Here is a 19036-nt window from a genome sequence, read left to right as displayed (position 1 = left end):
TTTTTCTCCTGTACCTACCTCCAACATAAAAAAACTCTTAACTAAACTTAAACCCACCAAATTAGCAGCAGACAACCTCCCAAGTGAATACCTACTAATCGCAGCTGATGCTCTGGCCTACCCAGTATCCATCTTGATTAACTGATCTCTGTCAGAAAGTTACGTTCCCACATTGTGGAAAGTATCACATATAATTCCCCTCCACAAAGGCGGACCCTCTGCAGAACTAACCAATTACCGCCCCATAGCTATTCTCTCTCCACTCTCCAAAATACTAGAGAGATGCATACACTCTCAGGTCTCAGACTACCTCCTTACTAACAACCTCCTTTCCAGTACTCAGCATGGTTTCTGACCAAACCATAGCACCACCACTGCCTTACTCTCCTTTACTAACACTATCCTTCAGCATAAAAACAATGGCTATCTCTCCTCTGCTACTTTCCTAGACCTATCTAAAGCATTTGACATGGTCCCACACAAACAACTTATCTCTGTCCTCAATAACCTATCCTTCTCAAAATCAGTCACCAACTGATTTCAGAGTTACCTGTCTGACCACCAACAATCCATTGTATGGCAGAATGACATATCTCCCCAACTACCTGTCTCCATAGGGGTTCCCCAAGGATCCATCCTTGGACCCCTACTCTTCTCTGTTTACACCAATAATCTAGCCTCTGCCACCAAACATGGCACACTCAGACAATATGCAGATGACTCGACCATCATCTGCTCAGCCCAGTCCCTACTCAAACTGCAAGACATCACACAGGAAGCCTTTTCCTCTGTTGAAACATGGTTATCCGATGCCCAATTAATACTCAACCCAAACAAAACTAAACTACTCATAATCCAACCCACTAAACATACTCAAAACAATTCTCACTTTAACATCACAGCAAAAGACAACACCACTATATACCCAACTGAACACACCAAATTGCTAGGAGTGGAAATAGACAATAAACTAAAATTTGACATTCACATATCCATGTCCATAAAAAAAGTCCATAAAAAACTAGGAGCATTATACAGAAATAAGCAATTTCTCACCAAAGCAGCAAAGATTTCATTAGCAAATTCCCACCTTATCTCCACCCTACTTTATGCCTCTCCAATATATACCAACCTAAGGCAATGTGATCTAAACAAGCTAGGGACCTACTACAACAAAATTGCCAAATTCACCACAGGGACATCCTACCATAGTCACCACTGTCTCTCACTTGCTGAACTGGGCTGGCTTGAACACCCTCACCTCCTTCAGTAGTATCAACTCTCACTCGCCCACAAACTAGCAAACCATCCACTAAATGTCCCATCCCTCCAGAATCTACTCCAACCCTATTGCACCACCAGTCCACTAAGATCCAGCAATCAAAATCACTTGTAGATCATTAAAGCCAATAACTCTGCTGGTGAAGCACTATTCTCTTGCGCCATAGCCAAATTATGGAACTCACTCCCACCCACAATTACCTCCATACCATCATGCACCCACTTCAAAACTTTACTAAAAGCGCACCTAAAAACATGCTGGCTATGCCCTTGCAACTCTCACTCTAATATCATCCACCCCATCCAACCACTACCTTTCTTTCCACTCCACTAACTACCTTGATTATAGCAAGCTCAGATGCTCATAAGCCTAGTACTTATTATACAGCAGGAACTTCTCATTGTAACATTTGTTAATGTGTGTTATGTACTTCACAGATAAAGATTCCAGTTGTCTACTGATGTACTATGTTCTTCATCTGTAAATATGTTGTAAGTAATTGCTATGTTAAATTGTTAATCGCTATGTAATCCAATGTAACTACTATCTGTTTATTTTACTGTGGAGCTTTTCTCCCTGGGCCTCCACTGAAAATGGACCTACGTTCAGTCGGACACTCCCGGTCAACAAATTTAAATAAATAAATAAATAAATAAATAAAGAGGCCAAAGCTAGAGTCAAAGGGGCTGCAGCTAAATAACACACAAAGTATCAAGGGTAGTGTGTGACTGAAGAGTGCCTGAGAATGAGAACTCAGATGTACAAAACAGGGGTGCAACCAGTACTTCTAAATGGTACAGAAATTTGGGCAGTGAAAGAATAGCAGTTGAGGAAGCTAGAAGTGATGGAGATGAAGTACCTGAGATTGGTCACTGGATGTACACTGTTGGACAGATAAAGAAATGAGGACATTAGAAGGGAATCCAAAGTAGTTTCAATGCCACAGAAGTTAAAAAATCATGCTAAGATTGTTCAGGCACACATGCAGGAAACCAGAAGATGATACAGTGAAGATATGGGAGAGACAAGAAGGAAGGAGGAAGTGAAGATATCCAGAAATGAGATGGATGGATTGTGTGAGAGAAGACCTGCAACAGACTGGCCTTCAAAAGTAGGAGAGTGGATCTAAACTTTGGGAAATTGTTAACAGTTGACATGACACCCTGACTCCATATAGAAAATGGAAAAAACAAGTTAATGAAGACAATGATGATTCATCAATTCATCTCAGGTTGAGTGCCCTAGTCATCCGTGAGAGGTATCATACAGTCTAGGGTGGGAATTAGAAAGGCACTATGGTCACAACACTCAGTAACCTTGAACAATGCACAATTACAAATAACGGATTTTAGCAATTTTTGCAATTTTTGTTTTTGTTGCTAATAGTCTTATGTTTATTGATTGGAGAAGGGTTTGTTTGTGAACCTTCTGCTTTATTTTGCCAATATTTTTCTCAATACATGACAGACTAACAGTATATATACAGTGCTGCATTGTACAGCTTTCTGTATTACAGTGAATTATTTCTTACGTATATACTTGTTTTTTAAGTATATGCTTAATTCAGTATTTAACATTCTGCAGTATAATACTTTTCATTAGATTTTTTTTTCTGAAATACTGGGAGAGAGAAAATCTGGTTAGGAGCCATTAAAAGGTTGGATATATTTTTTATGGGGGTGGTAGTTAGGGTTTTTTTTTTTTTTTCAGCTGCTTCAAGCTGGATGGTTTCTCTTTACAGTTCAAAATTAGATGATACTGAATATGGACAGTTGTTAGTTGAAGGGTGAGAATGCTGTTAAAGTGTGATTAAAGAGGTCATGGTGTTTTGAGTCTTAAAAGAGAGCTGTCTGATCCAGAGTTAGCTCTGTTTTTTTACATATGGAGTGGGTTGATGCAAATGCAGAGTTTATTACAGTATCTAGTATAGGCAGTTTTGGATGTAGAGGGCTGAGAAGCTATTAGAGGACGTGGGGCATGTAAGTATAGAGGAAGGGACAGGTTGTTTAATGTCAGGTAAGGATGAAGCTGAGAGTGCAAAGGTTTGTGCGTTTGACAAAATAGTACTTAAATGGAGATCATGCCTAAGCAGATCTGACAGTTGCTATTTTTTTAAACACCTTGGGGATGGCCCTCACTGGCAGTGATCTGTTGTTGCAGGGAAACATCTCTATTTTCAAGAGGTCAGTAGGTAGATCAAAGGGATGCAGGGAAAAAGGGGAGATACAGTTGTATTTTTTGACATGGAATGGTGGGAATAAATAATCCCTTAAGAAGGAGCAAGTGGCAGATAAAATGGTGGAGGAAGAAAGGAACAGAAAGTTCATGTATATAGGAGCTTAACTTATGAAAGCAGGACGAAGAATAATTGTAGTAAAAGGATCATTAATGAGTAGGGGTACCATGTGCAATAGGGAAAAGTAGGGTCTAGGATTGTTGTCAAAGAAAAGTTGGAGTGGACTTCAGAGAGAGTTGTGAAATATGAGAAAGTAGATGGCATGTGACTCTTAAGTGGGCAGGTATGGATTATGTTTTGGAAATCTTGGATATGTAATTTAAAGACCTTTAAGGCATAACCAGAAAGGAGACAGGATAATGTTGAGGATTTTCATTTGGTTTTAATTTTTTTTTACCTTTTGACAAGCTTTTCGTGATTGTTGAATTTATAGAAGGTGAAAGAAATTAAAATAAGATATGATAAGACTTGAGCTATGGATATGTAGCAGGTAAGATAGGTGGTGAAACAGCAGTTCATTTTTTTGCAGGGTAAGTACTAACAGGCTACTAGGCTTGTAGGTAGGACTCATTCTTGGTGGATGTTGTTATGGCAAGGTATGTTAGTGAACTGCATATGTTAGAGCAAGCATTATCAGAACATGTGATGATAGGGATGAGGTAGCAAAGGATAAGTGAGATGAACAGAGTCTGAAGCTCCAATCGGGGGAAGTCCAAGGAAGATGAGTAAGTTACATGATTCACAGATATGGTTCAGACAGTGGTTGTTCATGATAAGAAAAATAAAAAGGTTAAAGGCGAGAACAGGATGAGATTAAGCACTCACTGCAGGATGAGGTAATGTGCTATATGTGTGTGTCAAAAAGGAAAATAAAAAAAGATTGGTAAGATGTAAAGAAACTTATAGTAGAAACAATAAAAAGTGGGGAGAAGAGAAGGTGAGAAAGAGAGGAGGAAGGTGATCTGCAATTTGAAGACAAGACTGAAGGATTTGGAGAAGGCGCAATTTAATGCAGACTGGGGTCAAAAAGAAGTGGTATTGCTGAGAGTAAGGAAAAAGAAAAAAAAATTCTTGGAAAGGAAATTGAAAGAAATATGGAAGGTCCCTGAGTCTAAATAGCTGTGATCATTGATCTTGAGCCACTTGTATGTAATAAAAAGAAAACTGAATTAGAATTATGTCATATGTTCACAATGATACCTTCTTTAGTTTTTTGATATCATTAAAACTTGTCTACCCAAGGTTTTTCTAATCTCGTGGCTGCCATAGTGGGGCTTGCCAGTTGGTTATCAAAGTGGGTAGCTGCTTAGGAGAGTATGCACTGGAATACTGATGTTGTGATGGGGATTTCTTTTTAAATGGGTTCATCTAATAAAAGGTATTCTGGTATCCAAGTACAGGTACTCACTTCTCCAATGACAAGTTCTGAGCAATTGAAACACACTTCTTCATTTAGATTATTTGTTGTAGTAGGTTGAAACCTCCTACCAAGACCTTTCCCATGCATCTGAATTTTCTGCAGTTGAAAATTCATCAGTCTCCCTTGTTTCTGTTTCATGTCATTTGTGGCTACATCAGAATAATGTTGTGCCCTTTCTATAGCACCATGTATACTAATCTATTCCAGTTGAAGTTCTCTTCTTGCATTTGTTTATCTGCTGAAAGGAGGATTCCAAAAATCTTCTGAAGGAAGGCCAGAGCTGGCTTCTCTTAAATGCAGGTTCTCATACCCAAACAATGCTAAAATGACTCAAGTAGTTTGTTTTTATACTCTTCTGCCGGGTCATCTTTTTTCTTGATAAGCCTAATATTGGCTCATTTTACTACAGGTGAACACACTTCAGTAACCTTAATTGCTGAGGCAAAGTCATTTCCATAAGTCATTGCAGTTCAAACATAGAAGGGTTGTGTATTCCAACCAAATTGTTCACAATTTGTTAATACCTTACATGGTATGTTCTAACCTTTTAGCACTTTTTTTCATTATGATGGAGAAATCAGTACATCTTCAATGGGGGCATAAAATAATAGAGTCTGTGGTATTTTTGTTTAGAGTCCTAGCTGGGTTGAGCATTTATCACAAAGAAAAAAAAAACTATTGACCCCCCTCCCCTCCTCTTCCTCAGATGCTGATGAAAAGGATGTTTTATCTAGTAACTTCCAGACTGCTTGTTGCCATTAGCCTCTTCCTTCCAGTTATCAATATCTATGGGAATTTAGCTATAAATTGCTTATAATTTAGTTTTCCATGTGAGACCACTGTTTAGATGTCTGGAATATTTTCCTACATTTGAGGGTAATTATGAAATTCTGGCCAGCCACAATCAAGATTGTGGTTTAGGATACAATTCTGACTTGGATCAGAGAAAATGGTTGTGGGTACATAATCATGCAGACCACACAACAAACCAAAGTTACATATGAAAATCTGTCTGGTAACATTAGGATTTACTTTAAACTTTGGGATCCACTGCAGATACTTTGTCAGATGACCCAGACCTTGAATACTAGAATTACTTTCATTAAAAAGTCTGATCTCTTGGTATTGTTATCTAGAAATATAAACCATTAAAAATGGTTCTAAACATAACATGTCAAGACTGAATAGTTGATTCACCTTAACATAATCAGCCATCTAAGTATGGGCTTTGATGTGGAAAAGTGCTAGGCTGTTCATCCAGTTTCATGTGATACTATTGTCATTTTTTAATATTTGTGACTTTGGATAGCCGCACATTTACTTTTGGTTTAAATGGACTCAGGCCACCAAAGCAGGCTAATCCCTTTTCTTATGTGATAAATATAGACTTAAAACATACTGCTTCACCACTAACATGTACATGGATACATGTTCATATTTGTGGCATCTTTTATGGTTGGATATTCATTTTTTTCCCACTTTTTTGGTGTTAAGAACATGACTGTATTTACAGGGACTCGGGTAGTCAGTGGCATTGTTGCTGCCCTCATCCTGCTTTCACCATACAGTTTCTTTGTCCCTTTTCTCACCCAATATTCAAATGATGGCATTTCCTCCAGTTAGTCCTTGGTCTACCTCCATCCTTTCTCTCTTTTGTTACTGTAACTGGCCACAAGCTAGTCCCAGCTCAAACCATCCTCCTCATTTGGACTACAGTGTAACTTCCTAAAACAAAATGTTATTATTTAAAAGTTAAAAGTCTCTATTGTTAGATCTGATGAAGTCTTCAGACCAAAGTGCTTAACTTAAAGATCGTGTCTAAAGGCACAAAACAAACTTTTCATTCTAAAACATGTTTACGTGTATCATTGTGCATGTGAACATTTTACTGTGTAAAAAGAAAAGTTCATTTTGCAGCCTGTCCTCCCTGTGGTTGCGTGGGTTTCCTCCGGGTGCTCCGGTTTCCTCCCACATCCCAAAGACAGGCTGTAGGTCAGTTGGACACTCTAAATTGGCCCTAGGCATGAGTGCGTGCATGTGTATGCCTTCTGTGGAAGGTTGGTCGCCGGGCTGGCAACTCGACATCGTAAAACTCCACTGCCAACCATGAGCAGACAAGGTGATCCTCTGTGGCGACCCTTAACCAGGAAAAGCCAAAAGAAGAAGAAGAAAAATACATTTACAGCATTAATATCAATGGGTGGGCAGAAGGGTTCCAGCCCAAATTATGCTGGATTAGCATAGGTAAGTAATTGTACATTACTTATGTAACTGTCAAAGTGTTAAATTAACAGACTGGCAAAAATGTAATAATTTACTTTTTGCCAGAATCTAATACACACTTACTTACTTACGCCAATCCAGTATAATTAGAGCTGGAACTAAAAGTGATGTAAACACCTCCTGCCCTTCCATTAATATTAATGCTGTAAACACAACTCTGTTCTTTTAGTCTTCTTCTTTTGGGAGACATCTAAATCTCTGTATTTTCTAACTGCTGCAAAACAAACATTTCTATTTACACAGAAAAGTATGCATGCAAACACCTTGTGTGAAAAGAAAAGTTTGTTTTGTATCTTTAGACATCATCTTTAAATTAAATAAAGCCAGATTATTTGAGCAGAATGGGGAGCCTCAGCCCCGTTTTTTTTTAATAAATTTTATTCCACTGTCGGGGTGGTACCAGAATTTTTAAATTTGTACTCACTGTTCCCAGACTGCTGCCCCCAACAAGCCAAACCCACATCAGCACATCTGTCCACCCACTCTCTTAGGCTGCTGACCAAGCCACATCCCTTTCACAATGCTGCTCACTGAATGGATCACTGATATCCATATGCCAGGATGGTTATTACTTGTATGATGAAGTAGCGTGAACATTTCAGTCCAAAAGTGCATCTTCGTGGGTTAAAAAACAAAACACCTTCCCATTAAAATTTTTGAAGACTTTTCCAGTGGAGTTGCATCCAAATTCCTAGTCATGATAGTATTTTAATAGTGTGGCCTATCCCCAAGACACCTAACAAGAAAGTATTCTAATGACTGGCTTCTAGTAGGAGTGCTGCTATGTGGCAAGCCACAGTGCTGCATCTCCACAAGCCTCTGTTCCACGTCAAGGTGGTACTTGACTATAGGATCTGCAGCCCCTAGGCAGATAGCCCTCAAAGAATTAGCATACAGCTGATCAAAAGACCTGCAGATCATGGATGATGTCAGCAAATTAACTAAAAACATGAACATACTATCAGTTCTACTAAAGCAGCCCACAAGTATAGGTTAGCATCTGGAGCAAAGGACAATTATAAATCCTGCTTTAACAATGTTAGGAAACTAAGAAACATCTGATATTGCTCTGAACTTACTCATAATAACACAATCTACTCTGATCCAGTAGACATTGCAAGTACATTAGTAGACATTGCAAGTACATTAGCAAAGAAATTCAGTATGAATTTTACCTAGGGATAACTACCCAAACACCACTTATCCTTGATTCTCTCAGACCTCCCGATTATCACCAAAGAACATGTACTGAAGGTGATCACCAAGACTAAAAATACTTTCTTAATGAGACCTTGTTGTTTAATTAACTCCATTAAACAAGCACTGGCAGAGCTACTTCTTAAACTGTTTAAACCTGAGTTTTGCCACTGACTTTGTCCCTGAGGTTTGACAAACAAGAGCAGTAGTGGAGCCATTCCATAAGGGCGGCCCACCACTAACCCCAGGAATTATAGGCCCATCTGGCTGACAAATTGTATTTTCATAGGCATGGAACATATTGTAAATCGCCTGATAAACTATGATATTAAAATATTATCACAGGCTAGACACACTGCAGTTTGGCTTTTTTAAGGTGAAATCCTGTCTAATGAATGAATATGGTTAAATGTTTTGAAACAACTATAGTGGGGTGATCAGTGCCTTGCTTACAGCACCATTAGAGATCCAGTGGCTCATGACCTCATTGCAGTAAGATAAACACTCAACTAGCATTAGACCCGGAGCTCTGAATCTTCATCAGCAGAATGTGATGGAAAGAGAGAGATTCATCACCCGGCGCCTCTTCCTTCTCTAGAATAAACTTCCTGTGCAGGTTAAACAGTTTGATTCTATATCTTCCTTCAAATTAAACCTGCATGATAGGATTGAGTGTTCTCAAACTGATCAGGAATTAACTGACCTTTCTATTCTTTTCTAAGGTGGAAAAGACTGAGGCTGGATATTGGCAATGTTTACAAAGTTATTAGACTAAAATAGTTTTGAAACTCATATGAATCTTATGAAGAGCCACTGTCACTCTTTGTGATCAAGTTTAACTATTTTCAGCAAGTTTACTTTACGCAGTGCTAGAAGTGTAACATAGTTTCCAGTAACGCCAGCTTATGACTGAAAAGTGTCTGCTGATCAGGCCACTTGTCCAGTTATCAAACTAAAATAAATAAATAAATAAATTACCTTGATTAAAAACGAATGAAAAAGACCATGGCTCTTTTTGGGGTCTATATCACTTGACATTCTGTTTGCAAAGGAACCTTTCGCATTTGTCCTTCTCATATTTCTAATGATTCAGGCAGATTTTATTCATATTATTTCCTAGATGCAGCTGTAGATTAGTTAATAGAAGATTATGTAGTTAATCGCTGTATACAAAACTATTTTTATCAAAATTTGTTGCAAATGGTAATAAGCTGGCAAATTTACGATAAAAACTCATTATTCCCATTTTTAGGACAAAAAAAACATTTGTAATAACTGTGAAAATACTGTCGATCTCGGCTGGTTTTAAAAGCCCACATAAACCAAGAATCACCCAAAGTATGTTAGGAAGTAAACCAAAGGATGGCTATTCATGTATTTTATATACTTTTTCTCAACATATTTGAAAGATCAACTTTACATCTTTTAATATTCAGAAGGCTTTCAAAATTAGAGAACCAATTCATGTACCAAATGTACCACCAATTCTATTTGTCTTGAAATTTGTACATATATGGTTTCTGTGTTGAGGAGACCAATTATCCACTTAAACAATGTATTTTATTATATCCAAGTCATATGTATTGTTCTAGAGAATATAGTCTATTTTTCAAATGTAGGTTCCAACATTGGAGGTCACATTTAGCTATATTGTTATAGATATTGCCACGTGTTTTACTCTCAATAAACTTTACAAATAAGAATTGTTAATTAGGAAAAAAATGCTTTTTCATCAGTGTAGGAAATACATGTTTTCCATGTGCAAATGATGTTTTATAGCATTTTGGTTTATTATAATATTTGGCTACCAGATACTAATATGTGCCAATGAGATGTATATTATTTGCAAAGCAAATGGTAAAAAGGCCACACAGACAAAACACTTAGTAAAATCTACAATAAAGGCTGAGCCAATCTAGAGTCTTCATCGTGCAATACCATAAACTTCGTGTAGTAAAGGCCCATGGGATACATGCATATAAATCATTAAGGACATAACTGTGTTTTTCATTCAGGCCCATAACTTAAAGTCAAACCCCACTAGCTGTAGGCTGTTTTGCCCTATTTCTGAGCTAGTCATTAGAGCTTAAGTGGAATATTTGGCCATACTTTAAAATCACAGAATTTAGCACCCTAATGTTTATGACCATGAGGCTTGTTTTTAAGACTTGTCTGCAAACAAGCCTCGGTCCCTAATAACTGTATCAATACTGAAGTATTCTGTGTGGTAGATACAAGAATGTAGGTGTTTAGCAAAGAACAGTGTTACTTTTTTGTATTTAGCATTAGGGTATGGTCCAGGGACCATTTGTTTATATATAGCACATCCTATTATAGGATATGAAAGTCTGCAGTAGATTTTGACAACAGCACTTCTTCTTCTTCTTTTGGCTGCTCCCGTTAGGGGTCGCCACAGCAGAGCAACTGTTTCCATTTCTTCCTGTCCTCTGTATCTTGCTCTGTCACACCAACCACCTGCATGTCTTCTCTCACCAGATCCATAAACCGTATCTTAGGCCTGCCTCTTTTCCTGTTAACTAGCAGCTTCATCCTTAGCATCTTTTTCCCAATATACTCTGCATCCCTCCTTAGCACATGTCCAAACCAATGCAATCTTGCCTCTCTGGCTTTGTCTCCAAACCTTCCAATCTGGGCTGACCCTCTAATATACTTATCCCTAATCCTGTCCATCCTTGTCACACCCAGTGCAATTCTTAACATCTTCAACTCTGCCACGTCAAGCTCTGACTCCTGCCTTTTTGTCAATGCCACTGTCTCCGACCCATATAACATAGCTGGTCTCACTTCCCTCTTGTAGACCTTCCCTTTCATTCTTACTGGTACTCGTCTGTCAGAAATCACTCCTGATGCTCTTCTCCACCCACTCCATCCTGCCTGTACTCTCTTCATCACCTCTCTTCCACACTCACCATTACTCTGAACTGTTGATCCCAAGTACTTAAACTCATTCACCTTCACCACCTCTACTCCCTGCATCCTCACAGGATACATGCATATAAATCATTAAGGACATAACTGTGTTTCCTCTGTCCTCCCTCTCATTCATACACATATATTCAGGTTTGAAAATATTTACAAATGTTGTCAGGCAAAGATACTTGACAAGAGCTTGCACATCAAAGAAATAGATTTCAAAAATGAATGGACTCAGCATGGTGCCCTGAAGGATCCCACTGGAAACACACTATTTGTTGGAAAGTTGGAGTTGATTTTATTTCAATGTTATTTGAATAACTTCTTATGTTCAGTTTTAGACCATGAGGTTTTCAATTTGTTCCTAAGGGTGAGGATTTTTTTTCCTGTAATTGTATTGTTTGTTTATAGCAGTGGTCTTCCACAAGGAGTTTGTACTTAAATTTTCCATAGTTTTTGTGGTAGCTTGTAACTGGTGTCTCATTGCTGGGATTAAGATGAAAATATAAGCTCTCTACAATGCATTTGTGTTATCCACATGTTCCTCAAGATAAAGGAGTCTTTCGCACCACAACAGACATTCAGCTAGTTGCAAGAAGTATGTCTTAGAGAAATCCTTAAAGATAACAAGGTTTATGGGTTTGTTGATTTGGGTTCTAAGGACATTGAGTGGTGGCTGGAACTAGCCATGGATGGGGTAACTATAGGGACAGAGCATTAGTGGTGAAATTTTTATGAAGACTAAATGAAGTAACTTTTTCCCCCTGGTTGGGGCAGAACACTGTCTAGACACATGAGATAAATTAGTGCAATCTAGTAAGCACAGTGCATATTCATTTACAACAAAAAAAGTTGTTCAATTTATAGATGACTAGTTGAAATCACTTACAATAATGATGTTTTGTAATATTGACATTTCACATTTTAATTGTGTTCTGGTTTGGTGCTGCTTAATGAAACACGGCACTACATGATTTAGTTGCATTGTTACCAGGAATTTTTTAATTCATTTTTGAGCAATTTCTTGGTTTTCATATCTGAAGTTTAGTTGCTTTGTAACTTTAATACTTTTATGAGTGCCATGAAATAACAACACAATGAACATGCTATGGTTTATTATTAATCAATCAGATATTTTATTTTCCTATGACTGAGTTGTGCTTTTAGAGTACTAAGGGCTTGGACACATGAACTTGAAATGGACCTATTCTTTGACTGTTTATGATTTATCTGTGAATATTTGACTTGCACCTTGATTGTGAATGTATCTGCTGTGAGGATTAGTTAAGGAAAGGTAAGCTCTGCTATGGAAGTGAATACCATAGGAATATGAAAAATCTTTGGAATAACTGAGTCACGTACACAAATGCAAATGTTAGCTTTCTGTGTGGCTTGACTAAGACTTGCCCTGATCAGATTCATTTTCATATGCATTTCATTTTGCAGTAAATGTTACTGAATTTTTTACTTTTTCTACAGGGAACGAGGGTGTATTTTGATCTGTACTCTGTGCATCGAGATGAATCTCAGTGGAAGTTTCCTCATGAATTCAACCCGCACAACTTTCTCAACGACAATGAAGAATTTGTGAAACCAGATGCTTTTATGCCATTTTCTGCAGGTAATATTTAATATTTATGTAGTGTTCCCCCAGTGATAAATAAAAAAGATTAAAAAAAAAATTCACAAATATGAATCTGCATATCTAGAGCACCAGTTGGTTCAGGAAAGGCTTATGATAATCACATATTAAAACAAATAAGCTGTAGCCATTACCATTGGAATTTTGGTTAGGTCTGATCATCCATGTGTGGCTGTGGTCATAAAAGTATATGCTTTACGTCATCAGGCATGAGTGGCCACTGTGGTGCAGCAGTTAGCATTGTCACCTCACAGCAAGAGGTTCTCCGGTTCAATTCTCAGCTGGGGTTCCTTCTATGTGGAGTCTCCATGTCCTCCCTGTGGTCATGTGGGTTCCTCCAGGTGCTCTGGTTTCCTCCCAAAGACATGCTGTAGGTGGATTGGACACTCTAAATTGCCTTAGGTTTGAGTGCGTGCATGTGTGTACCTCCGTGGAAGGTTGGGCATCGAGCTGGCAACTCGACACTGTAAAACTCCACTGCCAATCATGAGCGGACAGGTGATCTGCTATGGTGACCCCTAACCAGGAAAAGCCAAAAGAAGAAGAAGGTGTATCATCAGACAGAATTTGACACTATGTGCTGGTAAACTGGTGTTGTGCAGTGTCAGTTTTTAAATCGTAGGTGATCCCTAAGTCTAGCAAGATACCCCTGTGAGTGACACTTTGGGAAGTCATGTGACCATCACCCATATTGTTTTAACATACCTATACTTTTAATGCTGAGAGCACCATACATATAACAAAACATTTTAACTGTTAAGGGCATAGCTAGCTAAAAGTGGAGATATATACATATTTTGGCAAAGGATTCCATGGTGCCACAATGCTGTTCATTGCCCCCAGGTTCAGCACCCAGTGAAGACTCCAGTTTCCCATCATCATGGCCTCCTCATTTCTTTTTACATGGCTTTTCCCACATTTTACCTTATTCCTCAACTTTTATCTCCATCCTTTCAACACATTCTAACTGGTTAAGACTGCACTGTAATAACTTTAGAGGAAATAAATTAATTAAGCTGAAAGTCTGCAGGTCATAAGGGCCTTAGCTGCCTTGGGGTGCATTTTTCTCAACTAATTTTTATTTTTCTATAATACAATAATGAAATTATGCTTTTTTATCGTATAAATTGAAAATCACGTTTACATAATCATACCTCTCAACTGAACAGATTTTTACAGAATGTCCAGATGTTTGCTTCATATTTTTCATCTGTTCTTCATAAAAACTTTTTTTTGAGAAATCAGTGGGGCAATCTAAGCTTAAAGTCACAAAATAATTATATGCATTTGAGTTTCAGACTTCATATCCTTCAGAAAATGCATGTTAACACAAACAATGTTATTCTAACAACTTTATAAATTTTTAAAAGAATTATTTAAAATGTGTCCCTATTTTTGGCCCTTCAACCCCCCCCTCATTATGTCAGGCTTTGTCCAAATTTCTTGCACTCAGAGGTTAAGAGTTATGCATAACATAACTGTATACGACATATACATTGGCCTGAAAGAGAATACAAAGGCAGTAAAAAAACACTTACTAATAATCTCTAATTAATTAAATAAAAAAAAAAGTATAAGTGATAACACACATAAAAATTCATTAGGGAGAGTTAGAGTCCATTTGAAGAGTTTCTATGAGAGATATGAGTTTTTTCTAAGCATTTTTGACAAAATGGTTTAGGTAAGTCCTGGATTCTTTGATGTTGGTTTCTTTAAACACTGTTTCTTTCAGTAGAGATAAAAAATTTCAAGAAATGGAGATATGGTGGAGTTTCATTTCCTGGTGATACATTTTCTAGCAATTGCAAGTTTTGACCATAGTAAAAATAAATTATCTTTATTCATAGGATAACCATCACTGACATTAAATAAAACTAAAGCTTTAGTTAGTAGGAATAAATCAGAAAACAGAGCCTTTAAAACATTATCTATGTCACTAAATGTGTGACCAGTCAGTTTTACAAATCAGTGAGAATCTCCAACAAGAAGTATTATTAGATTTATTAAATGTTGCTATCTTGTCTAGTGTTAGGAAAACTCTATGTAAAAAATTCAATGTAGATATACTCCAGTATTGGGACCAGGAAGTGAGTTTGACAGACGACAAACTATTGGATTTGTTTTCTTGAGATAAGCAAGAGAAATGACCTAAAATAATATGATACAAACATTATTGGCGAGGTTTCATTTTACAATTTATACAATTTTATATATTTTGAAGTAATGTTGTCAATGTTAGACTCACTGCATAAAATCTCATATAAATAAGTTATTAATTTATGTTTATCTTTAAAGGAGTAATTGCCAATTATTTTACAAAGGTCCTGAGAATAAGTTAATATGCTTTGTAAGAGTGGTCAATCTTGGGATTTCTCATAATATGTTGGATATTTATACTATGTAATATTTAATGTAGTGATACCAACAAACAAAATATTTGACTTCTATGAAATAAAGGTGTTTTTAAGTATTCTATCAAAAATATTTGTAATACTGAAAGGTATTAATAAATCAAACCAAATTTTAATGTAAACATTTGTAATAATACATTTCCTAAAACTGTTATATAGAAAGTTCATATAGTAAAATTTTGAAGGGTTAGAAATATTGTACTGCAAGATGAAAGAGAGAAAAAATTATTTATTTGGATAATCTTTAAGGAAGGCTCTGCTAAATAAGTATTCTCATTTAGTAGAATGGTTAAATGGAAAGTTTTCCAATTAGAAGTATACTTGGATCTACCCAATTCAAAATAATTTTAAATATTGAAGCTTCAATATAAGTTTTTTTTTTAATCTGGAAAATGTAACCCTTCCTAAATCCATGGTCTGATATGATGTAAAAAAAGCAATTCTATTTCTAATGGAAGACCAAAGGAAGTTTAATAAAAGCTTATTCATGTCCTTAATAAAGTGGTTTTCAGAGGGCATAAAAAAGCATGAGCTATATATAAAATCATTTTTATTAATTGTACTCTGTACTCAAAGGAAATGAATATTTTATTCCACTTATCCGAAAGAGTTTTAATTGTACTTATAATATTATTAAAGTTAGATGTTACTGTCTCCTCTATGATACTCATGCCTCTCAACCATACAGAATTCTTTGGTATTTACAAGTTTTGAGGGCAAAATAATGGGATGCCATGAATTTCTGAGTGGCCCCTTTAATTCCTGATTTTGTTCATTTTTTTTTCTTTTTGTAATACAACTTTAAACTTATGGCTGACATCACCAAGCATCACCAGGGTATCCTGCAACATCAACGTGCAGGGTTGTGCATAATGACATCAGTGTCATGGAATACCAGTATGTGGGCAGCAGCAGCAGTGAGTGGAGTTGCTGTGCATATTATTGCAATTTAATTAAGTTCATCTTGTCTTCAACATCTGCTGCAGCAAAGTCCGGCAGACCATCAAGCACCCGCCACCATCCAACCCATGTCCACACTCTGCAGGATGAGAAAATCTACTTTCTCTGGCTCCTCTAATTACTCAACCTTCGGGTAAGTAACAAAAAAATTAGAAAAAGGCACCAAGTATATGTATGCCTAAATGTCATTGGCTGTTAAAGAAACATTAAAGTCCACAAGAATAGCTTACTAATTGTGGGTATTTACTTACTACAATTATAGCTAAAATCACAATTAGGTAATTGAAATCAGTTAAGGGCCTTGTAAGACTTTATGTAATAGGGCAAAGATCCTTCAACAGCACCTTTCCCTGATTGTCATTGTTAGTTGGTGCTATAAATCTATATTTGCTAATACCCAAGAAGCTATCAAATCATAGCTAATGTACTTTAAGTAGACAGCCATGCAAACTGGAAAACTGTCCACTTTTGGAATCCTGCATTTATTCAGTAATCTTTTTATGCGCCCGATGAATGAGAAAATCTTAACCAGATTTGCCATTCAAAGCTTTTGTAACAGAAAATGCTATGTTAATGACCACAGTTTCTTCCCATTTATAGAAATGCAATGTTAGTCAAGTAGGCAATAGTTTGTACATAAAGCACCTGCAGACACAAGCTTCATAGTGATAGAGACATGTGGAGCTCCCGTCTAGCTCATACTGTGCTGGTCCAAATGGCAAATAAGGTGTGAAAATAAGTTGTCCCCAGGAACTAGTTGCAGGTGCAGGACTAGTACAGTAAAATGTTCCAGACACAGACAGTTTAATTCAGGAATGTGATGCCAAAAATAACAAAATATTACAGGAAGAAATCACCGCATTTTACTTTTTTTTTGGTGTGGGGGGGGGGGGACTGGGAGCAAGTGTTCAGGTCACCTATGTATGAACTCCACAATAACTGCAGTTAATGGTTTACATGACAAATCCATTTTACAACACTTTAACATGGAATTTCATTAATTTGTTATGCTTTTTAGAGCATTTAAGGACAGCTCAGTGGTGCAGCAGTTAGCATTCATGTGGGTTTTCTCTGGGTGCTCCGGTTTCCCCCTACATACAAAGACACGCGCCTGGACAGTTTCTCCACAGGCCTCCTCTGAAAATTGGCTTCTTCCAAGTCAGACTTTCTTGGTAAACAAAGCTTAAATAAATAAATAAATACATTTAAAACTGGAAAAGGTACATTCTTGAAAACAGGTGTTAACAGTTACTGCAGTGGGGAAAGTAGATCTGTGAGTACTGTGTACCATAAAGCAAGTACATGTCTAATATGAAATTCTTATAAATCATAGTTCATGAGCTTAAGGTATCCAACTGTTTTCATTGTTAGGGAATAGCAGTGTATTTATGTTTTGCTGGAATCATTTGGCCTAGTTTACATATTAATGTAATACAAAATGTTGAAAACTGCAGTTTCTAGATTCACACCAATGGTTTATATTAAAGGCAAGAAGAGACAAAGATTGCGCAGTTGTAAAACAGGAGATTAGCTATATGAAAAGAGTATTAGACAGAAAACAGTCAAACAAAAGGCAGCAATTTTTAATAGCTCTTTCTGATGAAACGCAAACTTGTTGTACTTTGTGCACAAATGGGCACAGTTCGAATCCCAGGAGTGGTAGTAAACTGTATGCATAAGTTCACCCAGGATTTTGTGAATATGTGTAGAAACAGTCAGGCAGTGTTAAAATAAATTTCCTCCACAAGTCTGCCAGGTAAAAAAAAGTATAAAGTAGCTATAAGAAATCTGTAGTTATACTGTTTCCAACATCCAATGTCCAAACCCAAGGTGGCAAATGACATCAAGATAAGTACATACACCAACTAGTCTCCCCCAAGAAATGTACCTCAGGTGTCATGCTGTCACAGCTAGCGGTCACTGCTGCCAACAACCAGCGTGACCAATAGAAATCAAGGCAGAGTATGGTACTAGCACACACACACACACACACACACACAGACACACACACACACACACACACACACACACACACACACACACACACACACACACACACACACACACACACACACACACACACAGTATGAGTGCACATATGTAACCCTGACTATGTGAATATGGGTAAAAACAGTCAGGTAGTGTTAACAGAAATTTCCTCCACAGATCTGCCAGGTAAGAAAAGGTATAAAGTAGGTATAAGAAGGCTGTAATTATACACTGTGTACAGACATACCACTGCCCAACCCAAGGCCATAGGTTGTTGTAAAGTGAGGAAATACTTGTAGAGAAATGATGAGAGCAATCATCATTAAAGTTGTGAGCATTTCTAGCATATACAGTTGTTAATTGATATCTCTCTTCCCCCCTCCACTTTATCTGCACCAATAAAATAAACACATAAATCAATGGGTATGTTTTTCACCATACCTATTGTTGGCATGTGTCCTATTGTTCTACAAATATTGAAATGTTTTTCTATTAATGTTCCCTGTTCAAATACTATCATTGGTGGCCTGTTGCTATCAATGTAACTTGCATGCCATTATAATGCCCACTGTGGTTCCATATATGCATGTGTTCTGTATGCTATGCAGCTGTTCCAAATCTGTTGTTTTGAGTTAATGGGAATACCTATGCATGCTATTATAACTAATCCTGGAATGTGTTT

General features: G+C 37.1%; 1 protein-coding gene across 1 annotated transcript in view; it reads left to right on the top strand.

Annotated features, from left to right (window-relative positions):
• LOC122796843 (cytochrome P450 2U1-like) overlaps positions 1 to 19036 on the top strand; it is a 248785-nt gene that overhangs the window by 218794 nt on the left and 10955 nt on the right. Inside the window, exon 3 of the mRNA XM_044065586.1 lies at positions 12832 to 12973. Coding sequence (XP_043921521.1) covers positions 12832 to 12973 — 142 coding nt within the window. The remainder of the gene's footprint in view (positions 1 to 12831; positions 12974 to 19036) is intronic.

Source organism: Protopterus annectens, chromosome 3.part0, assembly GCF_019279795.1.
Source record: "Protopterus annectens isolate FY-2018-M chromosome 3.part0, PAN1.0, whole genome shotgun sequence".
Lineage (NCBI taxonomy): Eukaryota > Metazoa > Chordata > Ceratodontiformes > Protopteridae > Protopterus > Protopterus annectens.
The sequence above is the reverse complement of the archived record's forward strand: the minus strand, read 5'-3'. Positions and strand labels throughout refer to the sequence as shown.